The 11,010-nt window shown below is 47.9% G+C and overlaps 1 protein-coding gene across 2 annotated transcripts; it reads left to right on the top strand.

The window, feature by feature from the left end:
- Positions 1-108: 108 nt before the first annotated feature.
- CDK9 (cyclin dependent kinase 9) lies at positions 109-10,934 on the top strand. 2 transcript variants are annotated; one of them, XM_075905247.1, is made up of 7 exons: positions 109-281; positions 2,085-2,166; positions 3,124-3,214; positions 5,861-6,027; positions 6,886-7,057; positions 7,233-7,381; positions 9,731-10,934. In XM_075905247.1, the coding sequence occupies exons 1-7, from the start codon at positions 190-192 to the stop codon at positions 10,094-10,096; spliced, it is 1,119 nt and encodes a 372-aa protein (XP_075761362.1). In that variant the 5' UTR covers positions 109-189; the 3' UTR covers positions 10,097-10,934. The 2 variants fall into 2 exon arrangements, with proteins under 2 accessions (XP_075761362.1, XP_075761361.1); XM_075905246.1 differs by lacking the exon at positions 109-281 and adding an exon at positions 319-564.
- The last annotated feature ends 76 nt before the right edge of the window (positions 10,935-11,010 follow it).

The following is an 11,010-nucleotide window of genomic DNA, read 5'->3' as shown; positions in this document are numbered from 1 at the left end:
TTGGCGCTGCGGACCGCTAACCAAGTGCCAGGTCTACGAGAACTACAACTCCCAGGCGGCGGCGCGGCGGAAGAAGGGGCGGGGCAAGGCTCACGGGGGCGGACGTGCCCGGCGTATGACGTGAGCAAACGCGCCGCAGTCGCGGGGGCGACAGGGGCCTAGTAGCGGGAGCCGGGCCTGCGGGCCGACATGGCCAAGCAGTACGACACGGTGGAGTGCCCCTTCTGCGACGAGGTGTCCAAGTACGAGAAGCTGGCGAAGATCGGGCAGGGCACGTTCGGGTGAGAGCCCCCCCCCCCCCAGCGCTCGGGTCTGGGCCGCCCCCTGCCCTGCGGCCCCCAGCGCCCCCAACCCGGCTTCCTGCCAGCCCGGCCTTCTGGGAGCGACCCCCCCCCGCCGGGGGCGCTGAGGGATCGACTCGCCCTCGCCCTCCAAAATGCCTTGGTGTCTTAGGAGATGCCCAGGGTCTGAGATCCCCCCCCCCCCCCCCGCCTGGAGATCGGTGAGAGGCTGGTCCATTGCCGGTCTCACCTGCCTTGGAATCTGCGAGCCGGCTCTCTCGGGGTACGTCTGCACCGCACCTGTATTTCAGAATGAGCGATTCCAGGAGAAATACTCAGAAATAGCTTGTTTTGAAATAGCACGTCTACACTGCAGGGGAGCCTCAAAGTTAGTCCCAGTCAGGTTCCCCTAATGTGGATGCGCTGCCTTGATTTAGAGCCCCAGGAGGCCCTAGAGCAGTGTTTCTTAAACTTTCTAAGACTGAGGAACACCCAAGGATTTTATTTTATTTTATTTTTATTTTTTTGCTCAACAAAAAAAAAAGGGGGGGAGTTATTGAGGGGGGGAAAAAAAGTTTCCTGCCCCTCTAAGTTTGGCCATTTTGCACTCTGTTGTTCTCCAAGGCACACCTCCAACTGCCTCGGCGCACACCGGTGTACCGTGGAACACAGTTTAAGAAATGCTGCACTAGAGAGTAATTACTTTGAGTGGCCCTGGGGAGGCGCTATTTCAGAATAGCAGCAGGGGCGTGTCCACAGTACATTGCTTGTGAAATGAGGTTTAAAGATGTTGGAATAAGCCATCCATTATTTTGAAATAAAATTACTGTGTAGATACTCGCATTATTTCAAGATAACATCAGTTATTTTGAAATAACTGTGCTGTGTAGATGCACCCTAGGAGATTGTGGTGCTTCTTGGCACGAAGTGGGAAGACCTGGGCTAGGCAGAGGGTCAGCACTGAGTTGCCTGTAAGCAAGCATAGAAATGTCTTGTTTGGTCTTGGCTGGGGATGTAAAGAATTAGTTGCTGCTCCCCCCCCTCCCCTCCTTATCAGATAGAGGCAGCGAGGGGGAGAGAAAAGAGGAGGGGTACTTAAAAGCAGCAGTGCCACATGGAGCCTGGGGTCAGCTGGGGACTCCAGGCTCCATGTGGTGCTGCCCTTTCAAAATGCCTCCCCAGGCTCCACATGGCATTTCAAAGTGGCTTGGAGCCCAGGATCAGTTGGGGACTCCCCAGCTGACCCTGAGCCCAGTGGGGTGCTGCTGCTTTGAAATGCTGTGCAGAACCCTGGATTAGCTGGGGACTACCCCGGGTTCTGCATGGCATTTTGAAGCAGCAGCACCTCTTGGAGCCCAGGATCAGCTGGGAACTCCCCAACTGACCCCAGGCTCCGTCCAGTATGCCATCCTTGAATTGTGCAAGAGTTGCCAGCGGCATGGAGGAAGCACAGCATGGAGCATGAGTCCCCTGTTAACCCCAGGCTCCATGCGGATGCTTCCTCTTTGAAATGTGCAAGAGCCCCCACTGGTGACTTTGTTCATTTCAAAGCAGAAGTGCCCCTATGGAGTCAGTGGGACTTCCTGCTGGGCTGTGTGTGTCATACCAACTTTGAAATGCCCAGGGCCCTGGGGGCTCTTGTATATTTCAAAGGTGGAACGTGGAAGTGCTTATCAACTAGTAATCAACTCAGCTAATAAATTAATCACTAGTTAACATCCTAAGTCTTGGCTGGCTGTGCCTGCTCCACTTGGCTACTTCAACTCCTCCAGGAATGCCCATGTGTTTCTATCCTCTCTGCAGGGAAGTGTTCAAAGCAAAACATCGGCAGACAGGCAAGAAAGTGGCTCTGAAGAAAGTGCTGATGGAAAATGAGAAGGAGGGGGTAAGATGGCTGGGCATGTGCCTCTACTGTGTCTGGGTTAGAAGGGTGGGAGTTTGCGAGCTGGGCATATGTCTTTAGTAGACAATGTCTCAATCTTTGTGGGATATGGAAATTCATTGTGTGTGTAACTTTGCAGGATCTACAGCAGTAAAAACCAATATAGAAATAATTTCAATTTAGAAAGTGTTGTGCTGCTCTGTGTATTAGGGATGTAAAAGGTTAACTGGATAAACAGTTAAACTGTGGGGGCCGGAGTAGCTCCTGAGTGTCCGGAGTAGCTCCTGAGTGTCCGGAGCAGTCCCTGTTGGCAGTGGGCCTGGGTGCACTGCAGGCAGAGGCTGCTCCAGCCCATCTGGACTGCACCTCCCCTTAATTGGTTAACCAGTTAAACCCCTACCTATGTATCAGGAAGTAACTTGGTTTAAAACAAAAGTCTTTCCATGTTACATGGGTGTCTGAATCGCATCTCTGTTGAGCCCAATAAGATTTCACTTCTGCTCACATGGTAAAGTTCATACATTGAGGAGATGGGGAGCTGCATTCTAATTGGGATCACACATTAACAAGTGTCTCCATGTTTTAATGGCAAACATCAGTATTGCTTTTGCTGGTCATCTCAAGAAGCAACAACACACTGGATTCTCTTCCACATCTCAGGGTTTTTTTTAAGTAGTTGATCCAGTCTGGTGTTCCGGACAGTCAACACAAGCTATTTTAGTTACTAGGTGCTAAGAGTTATAAACTGGAAGTCACTGTGAATAAATCTGGAACTGCACAATGTTGGTGTTAGGCTCTGTTCTGACCCTAGCTGTGGTTTGAGCAGCAGCACTTTGTCTGCTTGAATACATCTCTTTGAGATTTCTGCCATAATTATCTCCTCTCCCCTTTCCTCCCCTCCCCTGATCTAGATTAGACTGGGATCTTCTCTTGCAATTCTAACTTGTGGCTCTTTGTTAGTTCCCCATCACAGCCCTGCGTGAGATCAAAATCCTTCAGCTGCTCAAGCATGAGAATGTAGTGAACCTCATAGAAATCTGCAGGACCAAAGGTAGCACATTTTAGTTCCTCCTTTTTATTTTTTTAACTTACATCAGTTGATCTCTAGTGTACCCTTTATTTTTTTCTCAGTGAAATGCACTAGCCCAATACAAAATAGCATGGTTTGTCCATAGGTTTTGGTGCATATCTGCCTCGTTTGGATAACAGTGGCCTGGTGAGTGCACATCAGTTTTTCCATCTGTAAAACTGGGATAAAAGATTCTGATGTGCTTTGTAAAGTACTTAGAGATCTATGGATGGTGGTGGCTTTATCCTAAAGAGAGGACATCATATGTGCTGAGGTTGCAGCCGGATAGCTATGATTGCATCTCGGCTTGATTAGGAGACGCCTTTGTAAGCTTGTCGGAAATCCAGCAGTACTGCAATTGACTGTGTGTGTGACATTACAAATTCATGTTTCTGGGGGTTTCTAACACCTCCCTCCCAAAAAATTGACACTCTGGAAAGAAATGTAACAAGTTTTTCAGCCTTTAAAGTGGTGGGTGGTTTGGGTTTTTTTTGCAATTGTTGGCTGCACGCCCTTTGTACAGGCATTTAAAGGCCTTGTGGTTCCACAGTTCAGTCAATTGAATGGCTGTTTGTCCTCCCTCTGCATTGCAAACTTTGTCTCTTTGTGGCAGTGAGTGTGTTGCCTCCTGTGTTTGTATAGTGCATCTGCACTCCTGGAAGCAAACAATATTGTTGAAGGCTGTGTAAAACCTTGTATTATGTAAGACAGCATTTGAGCAACAGAAGTGTCCTTTGTTTTGTGCAGTCCTTCTGGGTTATCAAGTCCAGTCCCCTCTAAAGATATTAGAGTGGTTATTTGTATCAACTGCATGATTAGTCTATAAGGGGAGCTTTATTGGATAGTTTATAATTCGACTACTCGCTTACATCCCATGTCCCCTCTTATCACTGGCAGCCCTGTTGTGTAATATTGCTGAAACTTATAAGCTCCATCTTAAAGCCAAATAGGTGTTTTGCCTTCACTACTATTGTTGAGACTGTTTCAGAGCCTCGTTTCACTGATGGTTTTTAGACCTTCTAATCTCCTTTAGCTTCAGTAGTTCTTCCTCCTCCTTGGTGTTTACCTCCAGGAGTATGTTCACAGCTTTCAACAATATTGTTTGCCAGCATTGAAGTGAGCAGTCATTCCAGCTCAGCCTTCGTTTGCCTATGTTAAACATTTCCTCTGCAATTCATCTTTTTTGAATGTAGATGACCATAGTCAATGTGCTTCATGTACCCATGCCATGATCTTTGCTGCTGTAACTCCTCCTGCATTCCCCATACTCAGAGCTCGCTGAACAGCGGCGAGCCCCACTCGCCAGCCGCACTGTCCGGTGATCTGCGCATGCGCAGATTGTTCTGTGCATGCGCAGCTCACCCGAACCCGGCTCTTCCGGGTTGCAATCTACTCGCCATGGGCGAGTAGATTGCATTATTTGTCGAGCCCTGCCCATACTTTTCCATTGATAGCCATGTGCATATCTAGACACCAAGATCCTTGATGGACATGGATACCCTCATTTCTCAGTATTGCTGAAAACTCTGGAGGTGTGTGGTGAAAGGGGACTGGTATGGTTGTAGTTGTGTGTTCATCTTGGCTTTTGAATGCTTAGCTAAGTGACCATAATACAGAGTTATGCTGCTTTCTGTTTCTTAGTCTTGTATTAGTATTAACCTCCTGAGTTGAATGGTGTGAAAAACTGGGCATTTTATTTACCTTATGTTGTATGTTAGTTCTACTGTCCTACAGTAACCCAGTGTGTGTGCATGCACCTCAGTTTCCTGGGGCACTGCACCAATATCTAGATGATAGGAATTTTGGGTATGATAGCCTCCTGCACCATACACAATGGCCCTTCGTAACCGGAGTCCAAGGGGAATGCAGCCAGGTGAGACCTTTTGCCCAGGAAGTAGGGAAAAAGTCTGGAGGGAAGACCCTGGATGGGACCAGGAGCTGGGAGTGGATCAGTTTGTGCTGGCTTGGGAGGCAGAGAGAGGGCCCTGACTCTGGCCCCCCCTCTTCCAGATTTCTGTTCCTAATTTCTGTGCTTTCAAGACTGTTCAACGCTGTGTCCTGTCAACCACTAAACCTTCTGTTCTACTTGCAGACTGAAAGTTACAGCTGACTGGAGAGGGAGGTGCAGGGCCCTGTGACTAAGGATGTTAAATGGTATTTAATCAGCTAATTGACTAGTCGATGGAATATCCATTGACTGATTGATATGGGGGCAAAACTGCTGAGCTACAGAGCTGACCATGTTGTGGCCCTGCCTTTTTAAATGTATTAAGAGCCACTAGACCCATAATACATTTTAAAAGCACAAGCAGAGCGGCAGGGGAGGGGAACTGGGCTTGAGCAGGGAATCAGCTGATTCCTTGCTCAGGCCCAGTGCCTCTCTGTGCGTCTGCCTCCCCCGCCTCCGCCACCCGTGGAGGTGATGCTGGTGGGGAACTTGCTTTTAACCTGGCTTCCACCAAATCTTGCCTCCCTGTTACATCCCTACCTGTGACACTCTCATCCTTCAGTGACAAATGCTAACCTGGTACTGCAGCTTGTCAAAGGGAGAGCTAGCAGTCAGTGTGAGGTAGAGAACTGTTAGGGTTAATAGACCCCCTTAACAACAAAACACCACTTCTCTCATAGCCTCCCCATACAATCGTTGCAAGGGCAGCATCTACCTGGTGTTTGATTTCTGTGAGCACGACCTTGCGGGCCTCCTTAGCAACGCCCATGTGAAGTTCACGCTATCAGAGATCAAGAAAGTGATGCAGATGCTGCTCAACGGTCTTTACTACATTCACAGGAATAAGGTAAAGGAAATTATCTGTATTCCTGTATTCACTTCTCAGGCTTGTGGGCTGAGATTGCAGTGGCCTTGCATGTACTCTAAGATACAGGCCAGTGTCTGTAGCTGGACTGCTAGTTCTGCACTCTGGGATGTGTATACATTTCAGGGTGTCTTAACAATGAATCAGTAACAATTGTTCTCTGCCTCAAGGTTTGATGCTGGGAGGCTCCTATGAGTGGTGGGAGGGAGAAAGCTTTAGCAGAGCCAGTGATGGCCAAATAACCACTTATGATGTGTTTTCTGAAGAGGGAGAATGATGCTCTGAAGGATCCTAACCCACCACAGTGTTTGTAACATTGCAGCATAGAGTGTCCAAAGAAACACTGCACCTGAAAACTGAATTAAAGTGACCTATGTTCTAAGTCCAAGAGCTAATGCATAGCTGTGCTGTGACCGCTAACACAAGGGCCCAAGGCTGACTGGACTATGTAATCTGAATTTGCCCTGGCTCCCCAAGGTCAGAATGAACCACATTAGTTGATAGGGGGGTATTTGCCATGCTACTGCCTCTGCTCTATCTGTATTGGGGATTACAGCAGGGTTATGATTGCAGTACCTTTCAGCAGTTCTAGGTCCTCAGCTGTAACTGCTCGCTCCATCCAGCTCCATGCTCTGTGAGATGCTCTCAGATATTTGTTCCCGATGGGTTTATTTGCTGAGGAGTTCGCCGAGGCCCAATTGTAGACTTAGTAAGGTTTTTTTGTGAGGGTCTGAACGTGCCCCATTCATCTTCCTGGTGGTGGGGATCTTTGTGATGGAGATAGCTGGACTGGTAGATCATGCCTTAGTGTCTTCACTTTCAATTTCCTCCTTCGCACAGATTTTGCACCGGGATATGAAAGCGGCAAATGTACTCATCACCCGAGATGGGGTCCTGAAACTGGCAGACTTTGGCTTGGCTCGAGCCTTCAGCCTGGCAAAAAACAGCCAGCCCAACCGCTACACCAACCGGGTGGTGACTCTGTGGTATCGGCCTCCAGAGCTTCTCTTAGGTAGCTGGGAGACTTGGGTACCCAAGAAATTACACAGTGAATTCTCCAGTCTTTTCTTTGCTTTCGATTTCCCTGTCCCCTTTTCTGTTTTGTTCTCTCAGTCTGGGTGTAAATCTCTTTGAGGAGCATGCTAATATTAGAGGCTAAATGATTAACCTGGTGTTGATCTCTTTAGGGGAACGGGACTATGGCCCCCCTATTGACCTGTGGGGTGCAGGCTGCATCATGGCAGAGATGTGGACTCGCAGCCCCATCATGCAAGGGAACACGGAACAACATCAGCTCACTCTCATTAGCCAGCTCTGTGGATCCATCACTCCGGAGGTAGGCACTCCAAAGCCTGGGAATGCAGCACCCGTGGGAAAGTGTGGTGACATTATATGGGCATGGGTTTATGAGCCTGGAGGCCTGAGATCTAATCCTGCCTCTGGATGACCTGCTGGGGGATTTTGAGCAAGTAATATACCTATCTGCTGCCTCAGAAGGGAAACCCTTTATGCCCCAAGAGTGGGAAGAGGGTTGCTCAAGGTGTGCATTGCCCCTTGAAGGAATCAGGCATGTTTACTGAATCCAGAATGATACACTGCTCTGTGCCTGCACCTCTGCCAAAGAGAAACAATGAATTAGACTCTCTCCATGAGGTATCACTCTCTCTTTACAGCTAGGGAAACTGAGGCACAGAACTGAAGTTATTTGCTTAGGGCAGGGGTGTCCAAACTTTTTTCAAAGAGGGCCAGATTTGAGGAAGTGAACATGCGTGAGGGCCGACCATTTTGCCTGACATTCTTTGAACCATTAAAATTAAATGCAAATTAACTATTTTATGCAAAGTTTATTGCAAACAGCATACTTTTCATTTCGTCACATGGATGACAAATCTAAACAGGTGTTAAATCACTCTGCCTTTCATATCTGAAGGCCAGATGAAAAAAAATCCAGGAAGCTGAAATATATGTCAGGAACATTGTAAAGTACATTACATATTATTGGTAATAAAGGTTGTCTGTCAACTTTTAAGTTCAAAAAATATGAACAGGAACATAACGCCAAGTATACATGTTGTGTCCAAATATATTTATAACTGATTTAGACCAACTGACATTAACTGAGATTTTACAATGTATTCATCTCAATACATATGGATTCGTTGGGGGCCATAAAAGATAGATATTGCCAAATTACCTGTGGGGCCGTATTAAACCGGAACACGGGCCACAATTGGCCCGCGGGCCGGACTTTGGACATGCCTGGCTTAGGGTGTCTCAACAAGTCAGTGAGTGAACAGAAATTGAACCCAGATGTCTCCGCTTTCAGTCCTGTGCTTTAGCCACAAGAGAGTCCTCAGCAGCTGCCATATTGGGGATTGATAATGGGCCATGACTTAATATGAGAGAGTGCTTTTCATTTCTAGATGGTCGGTCTGAGTCTGTCTGATACGTGGCACCAATCACATTGCACTGTTGTGTGGCTATTGAGAGGTCTGTGTGAAATGGATTTGGTTTCTGCCTAATTGCTAATTGACCATTCTTTCTCAAACCACCACCATTTTGGGCTCTAGTTTTTTCAGAAGAGAAGCCACTGTCTGGAATCAGTCCATTGTGTCTGACCCCTAGGGATGGTTCTTCAAGTCAGGACTGTGGCATAGTGGGCTATGGCAGGCAGCCTTACACTGCTGCTGCTTGACTATATGTGTGCTGTAGATAAATATGATGCTGATCTCCAGGACTGTCAGCCCGTGACCTTCATTTGTGTGTGTAGGTGAATGTATAAAATAAGCACTTGTCACATTCCACCCAGAGCGGGACTGATGGGAGGGAGTGTGTTGGCAGAAGAGTCTGAGCCCTGCTGGGATGAAAGATGCTGTATACATTTAAGCTATGGAGTAGACTGCTTCTTTTGTGCATTCTCATTATTGACTAGTCCATGTAACTGTACAGCTGCTCTCTGAGGTCGATGAGTATCATAGAGGGGCTTAAAGGAGCACAACTAGATTTCTCCCTCTGATTTTTTTTTTCTGTGTATCTCCAAGTGCAGTATCTGCCTTAGGATTTTATACTGCTGCTCATTTCGCTAGCACTCGAATGCATTCCATCTTAGACTGCAACAGTCAAAACCCTAGTGGCTGTCATGGGAGGGTCCTAAAGCAGGAGTGGGGAATCCTTTTTTGGGTAGGGAAGCTGCTAACCCACAGAAAAATCAGTTGTGGGTTCCACACAAGTGAGAAGCAAAAAACAAAACAAAGCCCCTCTCTGATGTGGCTCTCAACTGAGAAGGAGAAAGACACTCCCCTCCCAGACCAGAGCCTTGGGAAGTCCAGGCTGGTTGTGTGTGTGTGTGTGCGCGCGCGCTCTCCAACCCTGTGGTGGGATAGCAAGGGGCTGGAACACCAGTGCAGGCTCCCTAATGCTGGGAGGGGAGCCCCGAGCCTCTCGGGGGCTGGATCTTGGAAAGCCAAGGGCCGGATCCAGGTAAGCTGGGGGCTGCATCCAGCCCCCAGGCCTTAAGTTCCCCATCCCTGCCCTAAAGGGTGTATAGTGAAATAACTGGTTGGTTTGTTTCTCCACTACAGCTGAATGCAGCATGCATGTGGGATTTAAAGGGCATCAACATGAGGCTTTTGAATGGTTTAGCTGTCTTTTTCTCTAAGGCTGATGTTTCTTGTGCCTTCTCTAGGTTTGGCCAAATGTGGATAAGTATGAGCTGTACCAGAAACTGGACCTGCCCAAGGGCCAAAAGCGCAAGGTTAAAGATCGCCTGAAAGCCTATGTCAAAGACCCATATGCTCTGGATCTTATAGACAAACTGCTCGTTCTGGATCCTGCCCAAAGAATAGACAGTGACGATGCACTAAATCATGACTTCTTCTGGTCGGACCCGATGCCCTCTGATCTCAAGAACATGCTCTCCACTCACAATCAATCAATGTTTGAGTACTTGGCTCCACCCAGGAGAAGAGGTGGACACATGCCGCAGCAGCCAGCTAATCAGGGCAGGAATCCGGCTGCAACCAATCAGACAGAGTTTGACAGAGTATTTTGACTGCTTAGGGTCCCAAAAAAGGAGTAGCAAACAAGCTGAGGGGTTTTTTTGGTCTTTAAATGACTGATATTGATGTGAAATACCCTTACGTTTTGCAGTCTCTTAGAGGCAGCTCAGATGGAAAGGAGTTGCAAGTCTTGCCCTGAGCTGTACAGCTAGATGAGCTATCTGGAATAGTTATGCACATAAAGAAAGAGGTTATGAGCCTCAGTTTCCCTGGGAGCTGATTCCAAGGGCCTGAGATCATCTCTTAGCCCATCTGGTACCAGGTTTCTGCCTCAGCCTCCACAATGTTATCTTTCCCAGTAACTGAATCTAGTGGGTCACGTGCTAGGGGAGCTGCTGTTGGAGAAGTTAGTACTGCCCAGGTTTTACAGCACTGCTGATAGGGGTGACTTGTGAATTTGGGAATTGCTGCTGCAGTCAACAAGATAGATTGGGCCACATTGGGAATTGTCTCAGACCTCTTCTGAATTGCTCTGGTGTAGCTGCAGTTCCCAGTGGTGCCCTTCCTCCTGCGAACTTTCCCTTGTTGTGTATAGGGAGAGTGCAGCATTGCCAAGTGCCACTGAGCTTTGTAGAGCCAGTGGGATTGGGTTCAGTCAAAATGCCTCCAAATTCAAGAACTAGCTTGTGCCAGGTTCAAGATTGCAGGAAGTCCTGGTCAGAGCTTACAAGAACGGGAAACAAAGGATCCCAGCAACTAATCAGGAAGGAGTGAAGCTGTTCCTGTTGCTCTGACTAGGAGTTGTTGGTGTCAATAAAAGCTCATCATGCTTTCTCTTCAGCATACCACCGCTTTTCATTGTAAAGTGCAATTAAAGTTCCCTTTCCTAGACCCTGGTCTGCTGTGTATTCCTCTGACTCTAGCCAGTATGGCAACAGCACTGGTTCACATGCTAAGGGAGTTGGAC

Source organism: Pelodiscus sinensis, chromosome 22 (assembly GCF_049634645.1).
Source record: "Pelodiscus sinensis isolate JC-2024 chromosome 22, ASM4963464v1, whole genome shotgun sequence".
NCBI lineage: Eukaryota > Metazoa > Chordata > Testudines > Trionychidae > Pelodiscus > Pelodiscus sinensis.
The sequence above is the reverse complement of the archived record's forward strand: the minus strand, read 5'-3'. Positions and strand labels throughout refer to the sequence as shown.